Here is a 27045-nt window from a genome sequence, read left to right as displayed (position 1 = left end):
CTTCTTATAGTATTTACAGTAGTGTATCTGTCTATTACCAAGAAACAAAACTAAAGCTGAGCTACAAAAGAAAGCAACAATTATTACTATAGTTTCTTACAATATTTTACCTACATTTTTATCTAATTATTATTTTTCTATGTACTTTTTCAGCATGAAGATCAGAACCTATTGTTTTTTTTAATGTAATTTAGATAAACTGTCTTGGAAACTCACTTAACTTCACCCAAAATAATTACACGCCACTTACGAGTCTGTACCTTATACTAAAGCTACAAACTGTACTTCAGTGTAATTTGGCTAAACTGTCTTGAAACACACCATTATGATACCAAATAATTTCACGTACCTGGTTAATGCCTAATACCTTTCAGACCAATGCTACAATCTGCAACATCAAGAAACGGTATGAACCTGCTGTTATTTACTCCCTGTAAGCAGCATTGCAGACATGGCGAGGACCTAGAAGTCCACAGCTGCACTGAACTGCCAAACTGCATTCCAACAAAAACAGGAGATGAAACGTTCACAAGCGTTTCCCGAAACAGGGTTCCTTATTTTACTGAAAGTCCAGTTTCAACTGTGGATTAAGACAGCATTGAAATCAGCAAGGCTAAAACCTTTTGATCAAAATTTGATCTAAAATTTCTCTCTAAAATGTCACACTCAAGCTGCTCGGTTCGTGCTATGTGTAGGTTGAAAGCCCTATTCCAACACTACTTCACTCCTCCCTGAACATAAAACCAACATTAACACAAAGACTACAGCGGACGATCGTCAAGAGTACAGCTTAGCTGTATGCACTGTTTGGCTGTGACTGCCTAGGATGATTAGGATGATTTTTTATTTTTTTTTAGGACTCCAAGATAATTCCGTCTCATTTTCTGGTCATGTACAACCATGTTAATCATAAAATGAAATGGAATTACATTTCTTATGTTTTTTTTTCCAGAGCAGTCTAATGTTTACTGGAAATTGCCAATACCCTTGTGGATTTAATTCATTTCATATTCATGCTCAATTTATTCAATATATCAAATGTATTCTAGACCGAAAGAACAGAAAACCAGAGATCAACAAACACTCAGCACTCAGAACAACTTCTCTCTGCTTATTAGGGTTCGATCATCCTCATTAGTGCAGTCCTCACTAGCATTTCCAGCATCTAGGTACATCACATGGCAACTAATTAACATGTCAAAACACAATAAATCTTCCCTCTGATGCATCACTTAGTCTACGTCCTTACAAGCTGCTAGCGCAAACAACTTCAAATACAGAAACACAAGAACAAACAAAACATGAAACACCAAAATATGAAGTCAAATGAAATGTGGGTGAATGGTACAAATGAGGATGCTTTGACATTAGCAAAAAAAAAAAAAACAGACTGCTTCATCCTAATTTCTAACATTAACCACTTGTACCTCTTCATTTAGAAGTAGTTTGGTGGCGTATATGCAAATTTTGATATAATGAGATCATTAAGCCTGTGAGAGCACTGACACATTTACACAAGATTACTATGTATTTTCTATTAATAAACTTATTGCATGTTTCTGTGCTACCAGTGGTTTCCTTGGATGCTTAACCGAATAAATCAGCATGAACTGGTAGCTATATTTGCACAGAGTTTCTTATTGATCCCTAAATAATGAACGCTATGTACATACGGGGCCTCTGTAACACATTAGACTGAACATTAGACATATGTGAGCTGTAAATGGAGCTAATTAAAAACAAAACTATACCTATTTTGCTATGACCATCAACTACTAAAGCACGAAGACACACACATCACCCTCTAATTAATACAAAATAAACAACTGCTATTTACAATATTCATAAAGGTGCCAAAGAATGCATTTTTTTTGTTTTCTGATGTATACACAAAGTATGTGACTTCAGTTGGGCTAAGAAAGTATGAGGTTTATGAGGTAATAAACCTATGATTTGGTTATTAAATGAAACAAGCTGATTTTCCTTTAATGGTGGGTTTTAGAATAATTTGATGAGCTGTGCTCTGATTGGCAGGTTTACAGCAATTTACCACAATAACTCAATAACTCATAATCAACATGTCATGTCAACATGTTTTGTTTCCAGCATTATAACAATAACTGCCATTTTCAACATCCCTTCCTTAGCTAGTGGCATTAGGCAAGGCCGCAGTCAGGTAGCAACCCGAGGTCACGTATGTTCCAATATTTTTCCAATATCTAGCAGAGGCCTGTGATGATATGCATGCTCAGATATGGGGAAAAAAGGTCTCAGACAACTGACCACAAGGGTAACTAAAGCACCATATTCTCAGGTGTAGCTACTGTGTGTTACAGCACCACCATCTTGGCCTAGGGCAAGAATGTGAGCTGATGTATGTACATTTTGGAGCCGTTAATATAATGAGTCAACGATGTAACAGTTTTTGGGGTTTGGTTTTGGCTTGGTTTGTCACCATTGTTTGTTTACACAGGATTTGCATTTGAATAAGGAGACAACTGTGTTTGAAATTTACAGTACATCCCTTATATACCAAACTCTTATTAGTTCATAATACATCCCTTATATACCAAACTCTTATTAGTTCACAGTACATCCCTTATATACCAAACTCCCATTAGTTCATAATACATCCCTTATATACCAAACTCTTTATTAGTTTATAGTACATCCCTCATATACCAAACTCTTATTAGTTCACAGTACATCCCTCATATACAAACTCTTATTAGTTCAAAGTACATCCCTTATATACCAAACTCCCATTAGTTCATAATACATCCCTTATATACCAAACTCTTATTAGTTTATAGTACATCCCTCATATACAAACTCTTATTAGTTCACAGTACATCCCTCATATACAAACTCGTATTAGTTCACAGTACATCCCTCATATACAAACTCGTATTAGTTCATAGTACATCCCTTATATACCAAACTCTTATTAGTTCACAGTACATCCCTCATATACAAACACTTATTAGTTCATAGTACATCCCTTAAATACCAAACTCTTATTAGTTCATAGTACATCCCTTAAATACCAAACTCTTATTAGTTCACAGTACATCCCTTATACACCAAACTCTTATTAGTTTATAGTACATCCCTTATATACCAAACTCCCTTTAGTTCACACTACATCCCTTATATACCAAACTCTTATTAGTTCACAGTACATCCCTTATATACCAAACTCTTATTAGTTCATAGTACATCCCTTATATACCAAACTATTATTAGTTTATAGTACATCCCTTATATATCAAACTCTTATTAGTTCATAGTACATCCCTTATATACCAAACTCTCAACTATTTCAAGATAAATACATTTTTCCATTCTATGGACCCTTTAAACACCGGCAAAACCTTAATAGTCATATTGGTATGTAGATTAAAGACAAACATAGAGTAGATTAACAATCAGCCTAAATGTCACTGCTCTTGTTTCAGCGGACTGGAGTTTCACCCAGGTCCTAGAATGCATTTGGCCTCTCCTTGAAACAGAAAAACTCTTAACTGAACAGCTTTCCTCCTGTTTTAGCCAGAGTCACGAAAATGACACTTTCATCTCAGTTCTCTCGGAGACCTGCTATTCATCTGCAGAATAAACCCACATCAATCACCCAAATGTCAACAAACAAAGCAAAGGACAGACTATCAAAAACTAATCTCATGGAAGACATGTACAAGCGATAGAAATAAAGAACCCAGGGAGTAAATATATCTCTGTAAGGAAAGGTGTGTGTGTGGATGGGGGGTGGGAGTGGGGGGATAGAAATGCCTTGCCAGGACTGCAAGCACACACTGACAGAAGTCAAGGTTTTAATATTCCTGCATTTCACTCTGGGGGAAGCCGCATGAACGTAGGGCACTGAGGTAACGCAGTGACGCTCAAAAGGTTCTGCGACAGTACAACATTATAAAAATGAGAGCAAAGCAAACACAGTAATCCTCTTTTCTCAAAGCAGCTCAGACAAAAGTGCCTGCCAGTTCTCCGCATACAAATTGGCATCCTTAGTGCATACGGGATGTAAGATGGGACTTATTAAACTGGATTGATTGTTTTATTGTGTTCATTCTAATGGGACTCTAAAATGTGTGTTTAGGAGTTTAGAGCAGGTTCGGCCTTGGGGTACACGCCCTCAGATGCCAAGCCAAAGGCACTGCGCTGACCTCCTTAATCTTTCCCACACACAGAGAGCAAATGAAAGCTCGGAGTAGCTTTGCAAAGGTCTATACATCATCTAGCCAACATCAGAGGCATTTGCACGTTCGAAAAATGTTCGGCCTCTGGGAGGGTCCCCCAGGGCATGCTTCTTAATTTGAAGTCAAAAATACATTTACAGCACTAGAGGAGGTAAGACCTGGGATGTGTGATTAAAGAGATGATTAGAGATTCTATCCATCCCAGGGAGAGAGGAAGGGAGAGAGAGAGACAGAGAGAAAAGAGAAATGACTGGCTGCGTATCTGAGGGGCAGGAGGAAAAGATTGATAAATCCGACGGTCGCGTAGGAGAATCTGTAAATTATCAGAGGAAGGTACACCAAAATCTGAGTATGTCGGGACGTTTAGATCTGTAGGCAGATAAACTGGTAAATTGAGAGAAACAGAGAGAAATTTTGGGAGCTTTAAAGCGAACCTCGTTGTTCAAATGTCTGTATAGTTAAATGGTTAGCATGTAAAACAAGTTATTCTGAGGGTTTAAATGAGAATAGCTGATAAAACCCAAACGTCCGAAGCATTTTGTGCCTCTAAAAGCTACCTCACACAAAGCAGTTCCATAAGGTAGAGAGAGGAGTTAAATAAGTTTGGCGGTTTATAACGATAATGGTATATCTCAGGATTTAAAAATGAGCATGGCATTTCAAAATTACCATATGTATGATGTGTCAAAATTCTGTTCTGTGTCTACCTAGCACACAGACAAATGAGCCTATTCACCAATGTGTTTTATAGAGAGCAATATGGTGGTGGAGCTGATTGGTGCTAAAACCATTAAAAGGGAGAGCAAGCAAACCTGGATAAACCAGTCTACTAAACATGCCTGAATTCAGTCATAGCAAAATACAGAAACACATCCAACAAGCATGTAAGAATGAAGCTCCACATAGTTTACTTAGTAATGTTATTTTGTTATTTGTTACGAGTGTCCAGACCACGTTCCACATCGGCTGTTAATTTACAGTCACTGAGATCAGTAACTGACTTTGTGCTCTCAGTTATGAGGCTATATCCTCTACACGTGTGTAATTTAAACCTCAGCTATGGTGCTCAGCCTGCTTGCTAACTTATATATGCCTGGCTCGCAGGCTATGAGTTTGAACACACACAAGTTTTTATTGTCAACACTTGAGTTGGTAGAGCAGTAGTTAGAATAGCAGCTGCACTGAGCTGTCTGATACGCGGTGGAGCTATAGCCAAGCTAGTTAAGCACAACTGGTCCAACACCATATCATTTTTCTTTCTTTCTTTTTTTTTTTTTTTTTTAGAAATTCAGCTTTCTGTCCTTTTAAAACAGCAGTCGCTCATTCTGGTCTAAGCGCTTTTTAAGTGTGCTTTCTGTCAGCCAGGCTTGAATTTGTTCTGTGGTGAGCAGATAGTTATCCTGCTCACTGAACTAATGAACTAATGCTAACCTGCTTCTCTGTCCTGATTGAGAGCAGTTTAACATTTGCAGTTGTTGTCAGACTGACGGTTTAACACTTATATATAATAATTGATTAAAAATTATGATTAAAAATACTGAGTAAGTAAACTGAACCCTGTATTTGATCGTTTTTCAGTTTTGAAGCAAGCTAGAATGAGAAAGCATGGAAGGGATGTAAACTTGACCACTCTGTGATACCACATACTACCCTGGTCTAAAGTGTATTTCTAAACAGAGGGAATTATGTGCATGGTTGTCGGATTTGATGACTATTTTACAATTATCAACATTACATACTGAACAAAACTCAGAGGAAACTTGTGGTTTGGGCTATAAATACAATGGCTACGTTTGTGCTGTAGACGTCACATCCTCTGGTTCCTATCACCACCACTGCAAAGCAATCCGAGTCTTTCTCAGAGTTTCTCTACAATGAAGCCTTTCACAGCAAACCACTCTCAATGACTGACTGCTTACATCTCAACCACTGAGTTATGCAGAGATTTGCAAAAATTGGTGAAATTCCCCTTTAAGAACGTGCTAAATAGACACGGGTGATCCACTGGCCCCGAAAAACAGTGACATTTGTGAATGTCATGACCTTTAGTAACCACGTTTTTAAAAATTCTAAAGGTTTTATTTGACAGTATAAACAGCAAAACAGCTATCATGGCAAAAAACCAAGCCTGATTGTATAATATTAACAGATGCCGTAATACGGCCTATTACAGGCTCGAGTGAACGAATGGGATTTGAGCCGCGAGACAGTGAGTGACTGCGAGAGAGAGTGAAGGCAACAGATGAGTGATGGAGGCTAGGACATGTCCAGAGGAGAGCACAGCTTTCCTCCATGGGTGTAAGGGGTAATTGGGTGCTGGAATAAGAAATAGCCAAGCCATGCTCTATTGCTAGTGAGTTTATTCCACTCCACAGTTCAGGCTAATGACATGAAGTCGACAAAACCTAAAGGTAGAGCACAACAAACTATTTTATTAAGTGTGAGGTGAAACAATTTGCAGGCCTTTTTTAAAATACCCCCCATTTGACAAGTAAAAGGTGTACGGACACAGTTTACATATCAGTAGGCAGCAGACTAGAGTATAATGCCTCTATTTGCATTGTGCTGGTTGTGAAGCAGTAAGAAAAGGAAAGAAGGTTCTGGATTATATTCACTAGATTAATTAGTTGTATAAAAAAGTGGTACGAACAAAGCTAAGTCTTGAACTTTGATTCAGTGTGTGCTTTTTGAGGACAGCCAGGAACAAAAAAATAATAAGCATAATATATAGCGTTAACAGCTCCTCGTTCTGAAGCGCTCCGAATCCAATCCTCTAAACATGTAAATTGGTAGATAAAAGATTCTCTTGTAAGTAAAAGCCCTGAGGTTGGGAGGCCATTAGGGACACACAGAGACAACAAGGACCTTGTTGGCATGACAACCCCAAAGTCTGAATCTAACTCTAATCTCTTAGCTGCCAGTTGTCTAAGAGAACCTTATGAACACGAGAAGAGGCTTCATTCAAAAGGCTCAGAGGAGAAGCCCGTCACTCTCCTCAACAAAATCATCCCAATTAAAACGTCAATTAATAGATCCACGATTGAAGCCCCTATCAATAAGTACAAGGCGGACTTACTTCCCCAGCTAAAAGGCTCCGATAAGTGATTCTTGGAAAAGGAAGAAGAAAAACATTAGGGTGGCTCGGCAGCTGCTGTTACTTGGCCAGCATGACAGTAGTATTCATGAATCTGCAGATCCCATTAAGTACCATATAAAGCATTATTACAGCACTCTCAGTGTCCACTGTCGGGTCACATCAACCACACAATATGTTATCTTCCTCCTTTCACCTATGTCCGAGCGAAGTAGGCTGGAAATGATAAATTCCACATCGTTGCTCCACGAAAGATGGGAACTGTCCTCCCAGCCATTAGTTTGCTTCTCCAGATCGAGCTAGTACATCATTTCCTCTTTTAACTCATCCATATGAAACAGCACTGCAAACCAACTTACTAATGATATTCCCTCTTTTCAGAAACCATTTAAAGACAATCTCATTTGCATTTTAAATTTGCTGGCTATCATTCGGCACATTTGCATTCCCGTACTGTATTGCCATGTGTGGGGAAAAAAAAAAAAGGCCGCCACGCAAGAGCGCAGGGCCGAGACCAGTGGCTTTGATCATGTAGTCAAGTAATATAAATAATTATGTATATTTATATAGACAGAGAGTGAGAGAGGTAATGTTGGAGATGGGATTTGAAATGGGACTGACGAGATAAAAGTGTTGCCGAGATCAAGAGCTGAGATGAGAGGAGGGAGGAGGGAATTAGCAGATAAGAGAAGGAAGAGACAAGATCCTGTCAAAACAAAGAGCGATTCACGCAACTTCGCGGCAGCCGTCTGCAAGAGCTAACGCTCGGCTCTCTTAACATCAAGCTATGGCAGGTTACATGGGGGAGAAAGGACAATATTTGGACCACCTGGTACACCGGTACTTATGATGCAGGTGCAGCTAGAGCTGGGTACAAATCAAACCCATTTCAGGTGCAGAATAAATGGCTTTAAAACCACAGAGTATCAAAACACAAAAATCACTTTTTTATTCAATTTCCAAATATTTATATTTTAACAGTCTTATTAATCTTACCATTTACATTTATGGCATTTAGCTGACGCTCTTATCCAGAGTGACTTCCAGGGTTACTCATTTTACAGAGGTGGGACAATGTAGTGTTAGGAGTCTTGCCCAAGGACTCTTATTGGTGTAGTGCAGCATAGTCACCCAGACCGGGAATCAAACCCCAGTCTCCCACATGGTGTGGGAGCTCACTGGCAGGTAGTGGTGTTATCTGTTACACCACACCAAATCACTGTCAGTGAGCCAAAGAACCTGCTAGTTCCTAAATCTACACTGGCAATTGGCTGTCTAAGTACACGCTGTAAGGGTTAGAGATGCACAATGTATTTTCAATGTAGCAATTTTGCAAAAATGGTCCCAAATTTCACACTTGTGGTTCTGTCTATTGGTGTGCATGTCTGTATGCTTTTCGGAAAGTGTGCAAAATTACAGTGCACAACAGCACACTACTACTCACACACACGATTGCATCAGTATTGGACTAAGTATATATTCCACCTGAAGGTCCGAATCAGGGTTCATGTTTTTGTGACATTGTGCGCATTTGATCTGGTTAGTTTTTTTTTCCACATTGTAATTTAGTGAATTTTGCATGATATCTGCCCCCCCCCATCACCTAGGTAAGCCGCATATACCTATTCTTGAAATTAATTGGTTTGTAGAAGGGCTGAGACTACCTCTCTTGGTCCGGACTGTGGTCTGAGGCACCTTTCACACCTACTGTTTGTTTGGACCAGACTAAAAAGTCCAAATGTCCAGACTAAATAATGTAGGTGTGGACGTTCCCTCAATGAGCACTTTCAGCGCGTTAGTGTATACCTCATTAAATCTGGTAAATGCAGTAAACACCAGCATCGCATTTAAGCCAATTTCACATGGAGTGTGTTTTTTACACTGTATATACAATATATATATATATATATATATATATATATATATATATATATATATATATATATTAAAGCATAATATTTTGCAATGTATTGATTTTCAAAAACGCCACATGTTTAGAATGAATAGATCACAAATGCAAAATGCAGTCATTGCTTAAAAATGTTATGCATATGATGGTGTGTTATATACATTGACAAAAAATTTAACCTGTATTCTGATACATATTGTATCGCCAGGTTCTTGCCAAATCCCAGCCCTACTTTACAAGAACTCAGAGGGTGCCCTGTGGTATCTGACAGTGAGACATTAGCACTTGTAAGTTGTGAAGCGAAGCCACCGCAGATCTAACTTGATGTTCCAGCACATCCCACAAATGCTGCACACATACACTGTGATAGAAGCAGGACTTAGACAAACCTCTTCCACTGCTTCAAAGTCTAGCTCACATAGACAAGGAATAGTCAGCATGGTCACTCTTGACTGGTCTGCTGCTGCACAGTGATGCACTATGTGTTGTGACACATTCCTTCCATTACAGCATTAAACATTTCTGCACCACAGTAGCCCTTACATCTGTCCGGCCCAGACAGGACAGTGTTCATTGCCCTTGCACATCAATAAACCTTGGGAGCCACCCACAAGCCATGTTGTTTCGGAGAGGCTCTGTCCCAGTCGTCTGGCCATTACGATCTGGCGCTAGTCACTCAGCTCTTCACAAGATTCACAGAACTGACTACTGTAATGATCCTTATCTGGACAGTACGTGTTTATTTGCTCAGTAAAACACTAATATTAGAATAATACAAATAGCATTCATACAAAGAGTAGTCACAGTACTGTATATTCCAGAACCTGACATGCACCATTGTTTTGATATAATTCAGGTTATTTACTTCATCAATGAGTGGTCTTAATGTTTTGGCCCATTGTTGTAATGTTCGATCTGTAAAGCTGGATTTTTGTTAGGGGTATGTTACATTCCCTCTGTATAGCTGTGTATGAAATGTTTTCTATTCAAACCAGTCATTCAAAGGAACCAGCGGAGTCTGTGTAGAAGTGTTGCTTTAAGAAAATCCATAATTACATCCAGCCCAAAGTGCAGCACCAAGACTTCTTCATTTCTGTTAAAGCAGAGACACATCCTGAAATCCTCCACTCCCAAACAAAGCAGCGATGACTGCGATGCATGCCCTAGCCCTCCAGTGCCCGCTGTCTCAGTGGGCTGCTCTGTGCTGAGGAGTGTGCTGGTGTGGGAGGGAGAGGGAAAGCTGTGGATGGTGTTTAATGGACAGCCCAGAGAAGAAGCCCCAGAGTGGGAGAGATAATCAGAGCGAGAGTGCATGTAGGAGAGGCAACTGATAATAGAGCGTAGGAGAGGGGAGAAGAGCGAGAGAAAGGAGGGGAGAGAGAGAGAGAGAGATAGAGAGAGCACTGGGAGAATGGACTGGGTCTGAATGATCCTTTGCTATTGCCCATTTGTAGCTGTACATGACATCTCAGAGAATGCCAAGAGCCCAAGGCTAAAGATTAATCTGCAGCCCAGGCAGAGGTCAGAGGATTTGAGGTGTGCTTTTGAGCCCATGAAAAATGCATGCGAGCTCTGTTTGCGTATTTGTAACAGGTATAAAAATGGCAGCGCTGGAAGCATCGGAAATCTTTGGGAAGTTTTAGGAAGAGGCATTGTTTGGGGCTGAATTAATGGGGCTGACAGTGCGGGCTACAAGGCGGGTGGGCCGTTATGATGTAGTAAACAATGACAAATAAATCAGAGAAACAGAGACATTACCGCTTATGGTTTTATAAAGCCACCCTCATCCCGTTCATCTAATCTTGGGTTAAGAGACGCATTTACATACACGATTTTCACTGAAAGATGTGAAATTTAACATGATGAGATGAGGGAGTTGATGTAGTGGCCCATGAGCAATATGCAAGCGCTTTGATGCATACATCATGGAGGAACGTGCTGAAGGAAAGTTAACTGTTCCGTAATGCACAACCCCCTGGAACCGTAGCGTGCTTCAAAACTTGGAATCTATAGCAAACAAATCAGTATGCAGAGCAGGGAGCACTATTGATTTTTGAGCTATTCCGGGGCTCATGTAAACACAGGATCATTTAGATTGTGGATGTCTTCAACAAAAGCCCACAGCAGCCTCCGGTTGACCAGGATGAATGTAAGCACTGGAGCTCTACCCCATACCTGTTTGGAATCTAGAGGTCAAGTATGATATACGGCGTACCATCTGCTTATCATCCACGAGCAGAGGCTTTTTTTTTCTCTTCCAGCGTGCAGCAGAATGAAGGTCGGCTAGTCTGAACAGGGGGATCTCCTCTCTTGATCCTTCTCTCCCTGATATGTGATAAATCTGATAAGCGCACCTGAGAGAATTGCTAAACAGGATTATGGTCCGATAGGCCACCATGCCCCATGTGGCCCACTCTGAGACATAGAAAATTTTGAGGAGGTTCATAGAAGGCCATGGAGCTCAGGTTATTAAAAAATAAATAAATAAATAAATAAATCATGCACTAATAAAGACATGCGAAAGGTGCATGTTAGAGATGTTAAATTGTCATAGATCTGAAGCTTTAAACAGCTTAAAGCAGTCATTAAACACATTTAAAAAATCTGAAATGATTAATTAGTCATCACTGTCATGGTTTCATGGCACAGGTTACAAATGGTGTTCATTTTGCTAGCGAGAAAAAGCTGTGTGAGAAATTGGCTGGGCTACCTGTCAGACGATTTGTATGTGTGGAGGCTTTTCACTTTCCATTGTAGGGAAAATGTAATGCAGTAATGCTGGATACTGTAACTGCAGTGCTTCAGCAACACTAGTAGTACTGTAGTAGCAGCAGTAGCGATAGCAATAGTAGTAACAGCAGTAGTAATACTAGCAGTAATACTGGTAGTACTAGCAGTAATAGTACTTGGCCCAACAGTGATAGTGACAGCAGTAATACCATCAGTAACTGTAGTACTAGTAGAAACAGTAATATATAATATAATAATAGTAATAACAAAAATATTAGCAGTAATAATAGTATTAGCAGAAATAGTAATAGTAGTAATAACAGAAATATTAGCATTAATAATAGTATTTGTAGAAATCTAATAATAGTAATAACAGAAATATTAGCAGTAATAACAGTATTAGTAGAAATAGTAATAGTAGTAATAACAGAAATATTAGCATTAATAATAGTATTTGTAGAAATATAATAATAGTAATAACAGAAATATTAGCAGTAATAACAGTATTAGTAGAAATAGTAATAGTAGTAATAGCAGCAATATTAGCAGTAATAATAGTATTAGTAGAAATAGTAATAGCAGCAATATTAGCAGTAATAATAGTATTAGTAGAAATAGTAACAGCCAAAGCAGTAATATTAGTACTTATAGCAATAGTAACAGTAGTAACAGTAGCAGTAAAACTGGCAATGACAATAGTAGGAGTAATAGTAGTAGTATTAGTAGTAATAGTAGTAGCAGCAGTAATACTGGTAGTACAAGCAAGTACTTGAAGCAGTAGTAACAATAGTAATAATCGTTTAAGTAATTACAGTAGTAATAGTATTAGTAGTAAAAGTAGTAGTGGCGGTAGTAGTAGTAAAAGTAGTAGAACTACTGGTGATAATAGTAGTAGTAGAGGTAATAGCAGCAGCAGCAGTAATAGTAAAAGTGGAAGTGGTGGCCATTGTAACAGCAGTAGTAGTAGTAGTAGTGGAATTAGTGGTGATAATCATGGTAGTAGAGGTAATAGCAGCAGCAGTAATAGTAAAAGTGGAAGTGGTGGCCATTGTAACAGCCGTAGTAGTAGTAGTAGAAGTAGTAGAACTACTGGTGATAATAGTAGTAGTAGGGGTAATAGCAGCAGCAGCAGTAATAGTAAAGGTGGAAGTGGTGGCCACTGTAACAGCAGTAGTAGTAGTAGTAGTAGCAGAGGTAATAGCAGAAGTAGTAAGAAGTAGAAGTAATAGTAGTGCCAGTAATAGTAGCAGTAATAGTAGTGCCAGTAATAGTAGCAGTAATAGTAGTGGTTGAATATTTTGAATATAATAGCATCTTTATATTTAATTTTTTAATTCAAGTCTAAATTATGCTACTCAATGATTTTTCATACAAATGCTTTTGGTCATAATAGCGTAGGATGAACTCAAGAGTCAAACCAAGGGTTCACCATTATGATTTTAATAGTTCACTAAGCAAAAATAACCAGAAAAATGTAATCAGTCATTCATCTCTTCATCAGTTTTCCTGGTCAGAGTTGAGGTGGGTCCAGAGCCTACCTGGAGTCACTGAGTGCACGGCAGGAATGACAAACGAATAACAAAGTGATATTTTTCCTATATCGGGCAGCTTTGAAAGGGACAAAGGTTTCAGCTGTGCACAGAGAAAAACGCTGAGATTTAAAAGATCAGTGGTTTCTCCACATGTTAAGAGCTTAGGAGGGCCACGAACGCGGGGCAGGGGTGTTCAGAAGGCAACACAAATAGTAATAGCACATCGTTTCCACTGTGCTTTCAGTGTTGACTGTTCAAAGATGAAAAATACGCAATAGATATTGCAATTCCACAGAGTGTGTTTTCAGTTACTGTTTTCAGCTGATCTTGTGGTCTTGTACCTACTTTACTCCATGAATTGTGAGTTATTCGTGCATCAGTATGTTAATGGCGGAGCTGATAACCATAGAGTGCCTAGCCTCCAACCCATGCCACGAGAGCCATCAAAGTCAAGGGTAAAAAGCAGATTAAACAAACTATTATATACTACCTGTCCTCTTGTAGAGGGCATCGCAGGTAAACAACATAATTATGATCGCATTTCCATTCCAAACAAGCACATGTCCATGGGCAATAGCTCTTTTTTGCGACGACACTCTGGTTTGGTCTAAAAGGCCCCAGAATTTGCAATAATAATCAGTATTCATGCACCACGCATGCTTGGCATATGCTCCGCCATATGTTTGGAATCGACTGCTAGAGTTTTTTTACGTGCTGTTATGAGGCCCACGAGGAACACCACTCCATCCCGTTTGCCAGGCCGGTTTGAACTCGGAAATACAAGGCTTTCTTTCATTATGTTTTCCAAAAACGGGGAAAAAGAACTGTATTTTGCAAGCTAATGCACTGGCATCCATGTAATCATCTGCTTTGGTAGTCGAGACAACATAAGTGGCTTGTGTCTCTGAGGAAAACTCAATGTCAAGTTAATGACATCCAGCTAATAGCTCATAGAGATGGTGAATAAGACACAGTTGGATGGAATATCAAAGCCAAAGCGTTGCACTTAAACGTGATTAAGCCCTGTAACTAAGCTCATTTGGAAGTATGAAGAATAGGATGAAAAGGACACAATTGGATGTGGACAAAATGCCATCCAGCTGTTCTCACAAAGCCCATATGCAAAACAAGATGATTTCAGGACGTTTATTTATCAGCTCCATTCACTTTTGACTACGTCTAACACAAGCGAGCATGTTCTGGAATGAAGTAACCCTTATTGCAACAAAGAAAGACAAATGAATGTTTTATATATATATATATATATATATATATATATACAGAGAGAGAGAGAAATGCTTCACATTTCTAATATTTTCAATATTTAATACTGTAAGTGCAGTACTCCAGCACTACTTGTAGTACTGCTAAAAGTAGAAGCAATAGTAGTAGTACTAGTATGGACATGACTACAGTTACCATAGCAATACTCATAGACCACTACAGTTCCCACATTACCATGCAACGACTTACAGCTTAAGGTTTCGGGGTGGCACACACACATGTGAAATGACCGTTTTTACTTAATAGCACCTACCATGTATTCACTGTGTGACTGCATTCCGTTACACCCCTAGTAATAATAGTGTTAGTAATAGTAATAAGTAATAGTAAATATTAATAATAATAGTAATGATCATAATATAATTAATTATATAATATAATTATAATATTATAATTATTATTAGTAATGCTGTTACTAATAGTAAATAACTAATAGTAACAGTAGCATTAATGGTTGTAGCAGTTGTAATAACAGTGATAGAATTGATAATAGTAATAGCAAAGGTAGCAGTCATATCAGTGGTAGTAATAATAGTATGATTTCAGGATGTCTATCTTTTTCATTTCTTCATTTCTGACTAAGTCAAACACAAGCAAGCATGTTCTGAATAAATCCTTATTGCAACAAAGTAGGAAAATGTATTTGTATAAAAAAGATATATCCTCAAATATCAAATCAGCGCACAAGTAATCATACAGTAATGCCACCTAATGAATATGTAAACAACTTCAAAAGAGAAAAAAAAGAAGATGTGTAGGCGGATGTGGCATCCTGATGATCTGAAGCAGATGTAGATCTAATCAGTAAATAATTAAATTAAGGGCTCTGAAATAAGAAGAAAAAGAGCTGATGTGCTCTCTATAATTAAACAGTCATAATTACTCACAAAGCGCTGATCACTCTAGAATTTATGCCAGTGCAGAGTTATTTGTTCACTTGGACAGAGCAGAACATACCACCAATACCAACTGCAGTAAGACAGCAGCTGTTTTCTTCAACTACACCACTGTAGACTATTATATAAACAACACAAAGAAAGCCCTATGGTACGCGTCCTTCACACCTGCACTGGTTAAGTCGCTCTAAATTGTGCGCTACAGGTGTCTCTGGTCTTTATTAGAAGGGTTTTATATAACGAGACCGGCAGGTCAGGTGTTTGAGGAATCCTGGAGAATGTGAATTTATCTGTCATCCCACTCGGCATGAGGAGCGGCGTGGATGCCTCTGTTTTTTTTTGGGGGTGTGGAGTGTGTGAGGCTCGCGGATTGATTTTCACAGTTATTAAACCAATTTCTTTCGGTGTAGTTTTTCAGCGGCATGCAGAGAAAGCCCAACCATTTCGCCTATCGATCACTGATTCAGAAATAGCTAATAGCTATATACGGCTGACAGGTATCTGTTCACAGCTCAAGAGTTCATGAAGCCTCGATTTCTGCTTGCAGTCCTTCACACCTGAGCGTTAGCTGGGCCAACCCGGCCCATTTATATACACTATATGTCCAAATGTTTATGGACACCCCTTCTAATGAATGCATTCAGCTACTTTAAGTTGTACCCATTGCTGACACGGATGTGCAAATGTACACACAGTTTGCGTAGTCCCTGTAGAGACAAACTGCCAATAGAATAGGACTCTTTGGACTCTCTTAGATGAATCTATTTTCACATAGTGGCAAAGTAGGCACTTCACACACACACACACACACACACAACATATATATATATATACATATATATAGTGTGTGTGTGTGTGTGAAGTGCCTACTTTGCCACTATGTGAAAATAGATTGATCTAAGAGAGTCCAAAGAGTCCTATTCTATTGGCAGTTCGTGTCTACAGGGACTCTTTGGACTCTCTTAGATGAATCTATTTTCACATAGTGGCAAAGTAGGCACTTCACACACACACACACACACACACACACACACACACACACACACACACACACACACACACTATATATATATATATATTAAGTACGGGCCAGGGTTAGGGTAGCATATCCATGTTGTACACTGGAAATTTAATATATACTATATGGCTAAATGTTTGTGGACACCCCTTCTAATGAATGCATTCAGCTACACACTCACATTAACACATATACACATACAAACACACAGCTCGTCTAGTCCCTGTAGAGAGTTATTTTTCTATCTATCAGGTGTTTGGCTGGCTACAAGTGTAGAGATTTTGTCAGGTGCATTCTGACTGGCTATCCACATATCCATGTACACATTTTGACAGGAAATAAAGCTTTGTTTTGCAGTACTGGAGCAGTGGCATACAGTTGCCTGCACTGGACACTGTGACAAAACAGGGCATTTTAAAATCTACTCTACATGCCACGACAAACCAGTGGGCTGTGATTGTCTGTTCTGTCAGGCCTCTTCCTGTCAAAGTAGGTGATTTTTGACCCTTAAGGGTAAACATGACCCGCCACTATGTTTAACAGCAGAGGAAACCTCCTAAATCATCATTTTTTTCAGCTTGAAATTAAATGTTTTGTGACCCCAACACCAGAGAAAGTGAAACATCACCTTCGTTCATGCTTCCACCAGGGTGCACAGATTGTCATACTGGACCCTTAGGACAAGGGGAGTATACAGCATATTAAGACTACACAAAGGTTAAGGTCATATCTGACCACTACCTGAACTGTTTAGGGAGTGGTCAGTATCTGTGCTGTATCTCGAACAGGTACTTTTTATATATAATATCCACTGCTAGCAAATACGGACCCATTCCCCCTGTACTGCTTGCCCTTCAACACCCATAAATCCTCCTGGCCTGTAGTAGAATGATGTCAGAAGATAATCAACCAGCTTGTAATTGATTTACATACTTGTGCTACCTGTTGCCAGAAATGTAAAACCACCACCCCCCTCCATCCCCACCTCTGCCAAGCCACTCGTCTAAGACAGTGCAAAATTAACTATAAATACAATTTGGAACTTGGAACAAAACAAGAACAGTAGGACGTCGAGCCAGTTTATCTCGCCGATTGATACTGCCACCGCTGCACTGGACCATGAAATTGTCATTTGTTCTGCAAGCCTTACGTCAAATCAAAGTTAAGGGGCTGCGTGTTGGCAGAGGGACTGATTCCTGCTAGCAGGGACAGAATCCCATGGCTAATTATATCCATTTCAAACAAACAGATAAAGAAGTGGCGGAGAGTACCTGCTAATGCCTAGTAGCATATCTGTAAAATGGAGCATGAAAATGTCTACGGATCTGCGGCGTCGGAATGATAACCTCGCAGCGGTCGCCCAACACACACACACACACACACACACACACACACACACACACACACACACACATAAACATGCAGCATGATCCTGGCACCACTTACACACGCACACACAGCAGGGTTTGTTTTTGCGTGCACGCCGTTCTGGTGCATGTGCTGATGCTGATGCTGATGCTGAATGCGCTGAAGAGGAAGCATTACAGGGAAGTAATGTAACCCATTTGAGAGATTACATTTTTTTTTTTTTTTTTTTTGGAGCAAGCTTTCAGAGAATATCCCCCCATCCCCATCCAAACACACACCCACACAAACCAAAAACCCCACCCCATCCCATCCCATCCCATCCCATCCCACCCCACCCCATCCCAAAAATAAGATTACAATGAGCTGTGATTTTTTCAAAGGAGCACAACACTGAAAACACAGCAACGCCATAAAGAACGGAGTGAGTGAGAGAGAGAGAGAGAGAGAGAGAGAGAGTTTGGAGGCGGTGCAAGTCAGTCTCTGCTGCTTAGTTGGAAAGAAAATGGCTGCGCAGACAACAAATAAAAAAGAGAGAGAGCGAGTGAGAGAGAGGTAGAAGAGGCGTATTATCAATATCCTGCCCTTCATGCAGACTGCACTAAAGCAGAGGATGGAGGAAGCCAAGAGACAGAGAAAAAGAGAGAGAGAGAGAGAAGCGGTCAGCCACTCGGCCCCAGCGCTACACAAGACAGTAACCATTAGGCCACAGCGCTCGCCAGAGGAGGGGTCAGTGCTCGACTGTGCAAATGGCCACAAGTCATAAGAAACCGACGCCAAAAAAAAAAAAATCCCAAAAACCCAAACAAACAAACAAATAAAACGAATGAGGAAATGAAAGTGATCATAAAGGACACACAGAAAGCTGTACGCCAGCAGGCATCCCAGCCAATCGAAAAGAAAAAGGAAAATAGGGAGAGATTTGCGATGAGGAAGAGGTTATTGGTATTATTTTTTTGGTTAGTGTAGCGTTGGAGGAGGAACCCCTTACTGAGTTGCGTACAGCGCGGTGACACATACTGACCTGGACTTGAGACAGCACTAGTTGTGGTGGGTTCAATAATCACTACAGGAGGAAAAAAAGGAGAGAAGGAAAAAAGAGGACATTCATATATTGTTAATAAAAAAAAGATCATCATAGACAACGGAAAAAGAACGATGAAACCAAAGCCAAATAAAAAGAAAAAAAAGAAAAAAAAAAGGGAAAAACACAAACAACATGCATGGACTGGAGGTATGGGATATGAATCTGCACTGAAGCAGAGAATGACTGTGTTTTGTGTTCATTTTCTATATCAGTGTACTGGAATGCCTGTATTTGACAAGGCTCATTTATAGAAGCAGCAAGTTACCAAGACAGATTTCTCATACATGCGAATGCAGTCCGAGCATGGAGTAAAATGAAACGCAGGTCCAAGCAGAATGTAGCTTCGGTCATCTTCTTATATTCTCACAGCAACATCCTGTGAATGTTGAAAGATTTCTCTCAAGATTAACCCCAACAAAGTGACATGAAAGTCTTTTTTTCACTTCTTCTTCATCTTCAGCTCCATTTCAACTCCATCTTGGTAGCTGTAATATTGAAGCATACGATCATGCTAAAGCACAGCCTCCACACAGTGGGGTTAGTTTTAGCACAGTGTCTCCCAATGGAAATAACAGAAGGAATCCCCATCCTTTTTTTTATGTAAACTGTTTTTAATTATTTCCATGGGTTTATTCACAGATTCATCAAAACTGTACTACAGATTAGAGGTGGAAGGATCAATCAGCTATCTATTGGTATATATCGGACGACTTTTAGCCCAAATACATATCACACATAACACACAGCAATATCAGACGATATTTCTAGCAGATTCTGAGAGCTGGTTAGATCAGGTGATCCATATTTTGAAGGCAGTTTTGAAATCGCTATCAGACTCAAATTCACATATTTCTGGGGGAAGCAGTCTTTTAAAGACTGTTAACAGCACTGACTGGATGCTCATCTCTAAGGTCCATCACTCAACAGACAAAAGCTAGCCAAAACACCTCTACCGACACTGAGCTCCACAGTGCAGTTCTGCATGGGGAATTCATGGACTCTCCCAGCTGGTCTTGGACTTTAACAGTCTTTTAAATGTGGTTAACTCCAAAAAGTACCTTTCATCTTGAGAGACACTGAAGGACACCCTACAAGATGTCGCTTTACCATGAATATGTTAATGTAGCATCCCGCCCTGCCTTTGAACGCTATGGGTATCTGTTTCATATCTACCTTAAAAACACTTATTGGTCCATCTCTACTACAGATGCAATGAAAGTACAATCTATATGGATTTGAACATGTTGATATTTGCTGACCTATGTTGTAGTCAAAAATACATATTTTTGTTTATTTCACTAACTGGTAATCACATCATACTAACCATGATTATTTACCAGTTACGTTCCAATATTATTTTTTGTACTTAAGCAATGTTGTAAAACATTAAACAGACAGGACTGCAGTGATTTAACTGTTTTTACATAGATTTACTAGACGTTTTAGTGCATGTTAAAGCTAGCCCCTCCATCTGTTGCAATTAACCCCACCTGTGGGGTAAGCTGTAACATTGGTACTCATGTCACCTTCAGCTAAACTGTTCCTAAACAGCGAACCGTGCCGGAAACAAAATTTACACTTTCATTTGCTGCACAGGCTACAGCAGAGTACAGAGTGCAGCTTGCTTCTGTAATACAAATATAATTATTCATTAATCGAATGTGTCAGAAATTATTTCAAGAAAACCTGCTTGGCCAGCGAAAAGATTCTGAGTTGAATTCTGCTTCTGAAACTTGCCACCAGTGGTCGTGCTCTCCTCTCCTTTGGTCATTCTGGCTATCGAGCAGTCCTTTCCCCCCCAAAACCTCCAACCAGATGCACCCCTGCTGTGATCTATTAAACTCCGTCCCAGCTCCACGTTCAAAATGGTTTTGATAAGTTTTTTTTTAATATATATTCAGAGGGGGGTTTGATTGAGTCCATTTTTAAATCACATTACGATTGCTGATCTCTGATACTCTAAATCAGAAGCTTCTGACCATCGCTCAATCCAGAGTCTGGAATGGAGCTCAGCTCAGTTACCACACAGAATTAAATTTGCACCAAGTAGACAACCATTTAATCATGACTATGTAATACAGCCCCCTCGCCCCTCCTTCATTTTATTAATAGATATCACACTCACTCAACTGACCCGGCCCCACTTTTGGGACATGCTGAAGCCAGAGCTTAAATATCAATCTGGATTTTGATCGCTTGCTCTCTATAATCAATTTTGGCACTGATTAAATTTCATGTGTCTCCATCTAGAAAAGGCTATTTCCTCCTCTGCGCAAACCTACCGAGTATAGAAGCATGTGAACAATCATAAGCTCTTCTGAAATCTCATTTCAGGTTTAAATACATTCGTTCACAATTTCTCTTTCCTGTAAGAGTCTATTTTTAACTATTCAGGGCTCATTTTCTTTACTACCGGTGGGTAGCTACCAACTTACTGCTTTTATTCCCAGCAGTCATAACAAAATTCATACAATCTTTCCAACTGTCATCATCAACTCATCACTCCAGGAAGCTCCAGGCTTCACTGCTGGACTCAAAAGATGGCGAAGGCAGTATGTGCGAGCAGACATAAATGTACTTTTTTCTGAACGGCCGTGCTTCTGTTTGAAGATCCTCCGTCTAAGTTCAGCAATCATTGCAACAGAAGATTTTCTCCAGTAAGCCCCTTTCATAAATAGTGATCACAGGATTTACTTTCAAATTGCAGCTGTGAGGAATAGCCTGGAGGGCTGAGGAGAAAAAGAAACTGTGTGTGGTGTTACGTAACACGGGCCTGAACCACTTGCCTGAAAAGTACTGTACATGTTAAGCACATAAGGGTGCAACTGGGGAGCTGTTCCCCACGCGCCGGAAACCAAACGGAATGTGGACGAACAAAACGATGCTGGAGTCTAAATTAGACGTCGTACAGGAAGGCGAAGAACACTGTGGAAAGTTCCAGAGACTGCCTACATGTTCAACTTCCCTGAGTCATCATAAGAACCCATTTGAGAGCGGGAACAATTTTTTCCCCCATCCATCTACTGCACAGTGGGGACACCGGTCCAGGACAACCTGCAGTACATTGCTTGCTTACTCCTTGTAATACAAGCCACTTTATTGAGCCATTCTATTTATACATGCTTTACTCAGTTCTGTAATGCTGGGGAACTTAACCTTAAAAAACTATTTTTTTTTTGTGAATGCTTAGTCTCTTTCTCTCCATCTCTCTCTATTCGGGAATCTGATCTGCTCAAGCCATATTGCAGTGCATGGGACATTATAAATTGTATACTAGAACACCTCACCACTGACAGGTGAAGTGAAAAACACTGATTATCTTCATGTCTGCAGTGGCATCTGTCAAAGGGTGGCTATATTAGGCAGCAAGTGAACAGTCAGCTCTTGAAGGTGATAAAAGCAGGAAAATGGGCAAGCACAAGGATCTGAGCCACTTTGACAAGGGGCCCAATTGTGACGGCTAGATGATATCAGGCAGGTCTTGTGGGGTGTTCCCGGTATGCAGTGGTCAGTGTCTACCAAAAGGGTTCCAACAAAGGACAGCTGGTGAAGTGGCAACAGGGTCCTGGGTACCTAAGGCTGAATGATGCGATCCATGGAGGCCCCACCTTACGACTTACAGGATCTGCTGCTAACGTTGCCAACGCTGCCAAAAAACCCAGGATGCCCTCAGAGGTCTTGTGGCAGCAAAAGGGGAACCTACTCAATATGAGGCAGGTGGTACTAATGTTATAGCTGATGGGTGCATTCCACTGTACACATGGTGATCTACTAAAGCTTTGTAAAGTGACTGGTAGTCAAAATAAAACATATACAGCCTATTGTATCACAAGTGTGTATTAAGAGAGATGAGGGAGAGAGCACCGTCTACCCACCTGGAGAGAAAACAGCCAATTGTGCTTTCCCAGACTTCTCTGGCTGCTGATGGCAAAGCGGTGTATAGCGGCGGTAGCGCATAGTGGTAGCGTATTAGACCACGAGCCACTCAGAGCCCATCGAGGCAAAATCTGGAGCAAAACCTAGCTTTTATCTCAAGTAATATTTTCAGAATAAGATATTCCCGTTACTGCAGTCAGGCTCATGTTTCCTTGCATCCATCTTAGCGTTACCAGGTGGTTTACCAAGCACAATCATAGGCTATTTCCTGTGCAGGTAAATGTATGGTGTTTATGACTGTAGATAAATGCCATGCAGGCTGATATCTGCTAAAACTGGCAAAACCTAATTCCTTTTACACTGTAGTGTTCTCCCTCTCTGCTGACACCCATTCCAGTCCGGTTCAATCTTTTGACACGCAATCTTCTTGAGGCCCGGAAACGGGGCAATGGAGCAGGCAGCGCTGCATTCCATAATAGTGGATCGGCGTGGATGCTAGACGACCTCTGTTCTCACTTGCAAGACAAAACACATTATGGAGCAAGGAATTGCATTTCATTCTGTAATAACATCACGTTTTTCCCCTCGCCGAGCAGCGGCCAGACAAAATGTGCAACTTCCACACAATTCACGGACAGCATAAATTACAAAAGATAGAAGAGGAGTGCTGTGTGCTGGCCGGTGTCAGATTCTCTTAGGAATATCGCATTAGCATGTGACAATGAGCAGTGGACAGTGGATTCATTTCTCCTACGCCTACCTCTTCATATTGGGTATGAAAAGGCGGAGGTCACGTGATGAGTCATTTTAATGGGGTTAATTCACTCTCCGCCTTGGAAACACAGCATAAGGCCCGATCCTTGCCTGCCTGGTTCATCCTGCTGACAGGCGTGGCTAGGGCTCGCTATAGGGCTAGACTATTCAGCATTCCTCCGAGCCGATAGGGCTGCTTGCCTCGCTAATGATTGGATGGCAGGTGTTTTATAGCCGAAGCAGGGCACAAACCATCTTTGCGTCACATATCTCATTTTCTGGCGAGCCGGTCCCCTGCGAGCACTAGCGTCTTCACTGTAGTTTCCGTCAAGCTGAAAAGCAGCGGAAGCGTATCCTTTAAAGCACCATCGCATCAAACTGATGTGCTGGAATATGAGACACGAATCAATGAGACAGATGAATGCCACCCCTCCTGCTGTTCGCCCATCTTTTTGTGTGCTGCTGTGGATTTTTATTAAGGTTCGAAAACCACAACAAATGAAGATACAAAGCACAACAAAACTCCTTCCTGGAGAAAACGGCGCAGAGATATTGAAGCAAGCGTTCGAAAATGGCAAACAATAATGAAAAAAAGGTAGAATAGAAAAAAGAAACATAATGCCATCAATGTCGCAAAGCACTCTTCACGCTCTAAACACACCGACTCCAACACGTACAGCTTGAAGAAAAAAACAACGCCAAGTAAAGCCCTGAAAGCAACAGATATAAGCAGTGTGTGATCAGTATTTGGCAGTTCTCTTTGGAGAATCCGGTGATGTTGGGAGGGAAAAGGCAGCTGAGTGCAGCTGTAGTACTGTCAGGGCCAATCTGATCCGTGATTGATGTGGGAACAGGAATAGAAGCAAGAGTGTGTAGCACACATGCTAAGACGGATGCAACATGCCAAGGAGTTATTCAGAGAACAAGTGAGTGGCCATTTTCCAGCCTGGAGAAAAAAAACAACAAAAAAACGCCACATTCACATCGCGCCTACTCGATTTCACTTTCCATTTCATCCCTCCTTTCACGTCCCTGGCCTGTGACTCAGGCGCGGCCACACTATGGTAACCACGACAACAATGTCCCCCCGATGGCTGAGGCCAGGGTAGCGGCGAGGTAACCAGGACGACAACAGGCGCGGAGACATGCAAAGACGACACCGGGGTTGTGATTGATTAGCATGGCGAACTGAACGAGCGCCTCCATTAGCTGGAGCCTGCTGAGGGTGCGGGGAGGCTTTACCAGCGGAGCCGTCGCTCTCTTCGGGCTCTCCTATTTTTGGTAAGGCCTATTGGGAGGTGGGTGGAGCCTGTACTGGGCTAGAGACAAAGTGGGCGGGGGCTTAACTGAGCTGAAGAGAGCTCCTCGTTTGCTGAACCTGGCTCATTTTCGCAAGGAGGTTAAAGCCTTGAGGATTGACACTGTCTTCAAAAGACTCACAACTCCAATACTCATGCAAAATATACATAATAGTTGACAAATGAGATGCTCCATCTAAACTCCAGCAGGAGCGCAGAGGTCAGGGCATCACTAATTCCCTTACAGATATGCTAGTCTGTATGAGGTCTGGTAAAACTTGTACTAAGATTCTGTGATGGCTAAGAAACAAACAATCCACTATATCTGATACTTCAAGATAAACACTACACAAAACAGGATCCCTTGAGATAAACAATGGACGAAAGCTGGCACTTTACCTAGATACAACAATGATACCTAGATACACAAATTTGATATCTAGATATTAATAACACACTAAATCCAATACCTAGCTTTAATTTTATATCTGATACCTAGATATACACAAAATCTGATCTCCAAGACATAACCAATATAAGTAATCTGATACCTACATATAATGATATACAAAATCTGATATCCAGATATGAACAGTACACTAAATCTGACATCTAGATATTACCAATACACATAATCTGATATTTACATATAACAATACTCCATATTTAATATCCACACATAACCAATACACAAAATCTGATACCTAGATATGACCAATACACAAAATCTGATACCTAGATATTAATAACACACTAAATCTGATATCTAGCTTTAAAAAAAGAAGAAAAACACCATCTCCATCATCAAGACAGCTCAGCAATGAATGTTCTTCTTGAGACAGCTCAAGAAATTCAACCTGCCACAGACCCTGATGATCCAGTTCTACACAGCGATCATCGAGTCCATTCTCACAGCCTCCATAACTATCTGGTTTGGTTCCTCCACCTCACAAGAAAGAACCAAACTCCAGCACATCATCAGGACAGCAGAGAGGATCATTGGATGTAACCTGCCATCACTTCAGCAGATCTACACCAGCAGGGTGAGGAAGCGTGCTGGCAAAATTACATCTGACCCCTCACATCCTGGACACTCCCCTCTGGTAGAAGACTGCGGTCCATCAAAACCAGCACAACACGTCATGCTAACAGCTTTTTCCCTACAGCTGTAGCGCTCCTCAACCACAGTGGACACCTCCCACTGTAAACCTCAAAACATACAACTGAACTGTACCAAACCGGACTGAACAGCTATTTGCACTCTGCTATTTGCACTATGCCTATTTGCACATCTGTACAGATGTTCTCTTTCTGTAAATATTCAGGTCATCTGTAACTTTCTATATATAATATTTTTCAACTAAATCTGTTTCACATCTCTCAGCTTCTTCAGCTAGTACGTTTGACTTTTTTAATTTATCCCCTATCCTATTTATTGTTTAGTGTAATTTTCCTTTAGTTTAATACTGTAAATAATCTGTGTTCTGTGTTTTTGTTACTTGTCATACGTGTTGCTCTCACCAAGACAAATTCCTTGTATGTGTAACATACTTGAAATAAAGAGATTCTGATTCTGATTCTGTTTAAAAAAATCCACTATATCTGATACCTAGCTATTAACAATACACAAAATCGGATGTCTAGAGATAAACAATGAACAAAAGCTGATACTTAGCCATGAACAATGCACTATATATGACAGCTATAGATATAAACAGTATACAAAATCTGATCTCCAAGGTATAACCAATATAAGTAATCTGATACCTACATATAATGATACACAAAATCTTAAATCCAGACATGAACAATACACTATATCTGATACCCACACATAAACAATACACAAAATCTGTTATAAACATAAAAACATAAACAAAACAAAAAAACCTAGATATGACCAACACAAATAATCAGATACCTGAATACATCAATACACAAAATCTGATACTTATATATTAATAACACACTAAATCTGGTACCTAGCTT

The 27045-nt window shown here is 40.2% G+C and overlaps 1 protein-coding gene across 3 annotated transcripts in view; it reads right to left on the bottom strand.

Moving 5' to 3' along the window:
* negr1 (neuronal growth regulator 1) overlaps nucleotides 1-27045 on the bottom strand; it is a 163825-nt gene that overhangs the window by 16223 nt on the left and 120557 nt on the right. For 2 of the 3 annotated variants that reach the window (XM_072684373.1, XM_072684375.1), the window contains one exon: nucleotides 19067-19108. The exons of the other annotated variant lie outside the window; for it this stretch is intronic. In XM_072684373.1, coding sequence (XP_072540474.1) covers nucleotides 19067-19108 — 42 coding nt within the window. The remainder of the gene's footprint in view (nucleotides 1-19066; nucleotides 19109-27045) is intronic. 3 annotated transcript variants of the gene reach the window in all.

Source organism: Salminus brasiliensis, chromosome 7 (assembly GCF_030463535.1).
Source record: "Salminus brasiliensis chromosome 7, fSalBra1.hap2, whole genome shotgun sequence".
Lineage (NCBI taxonomy): Eukaryota > Metazoa > Chordata > Actinopteri > Characiformes > Bryconidae > Salminus > Salminus brasiliensis.
This window is presented reverse-complemented; position numbering and strand designations above follow the sequence as displayed.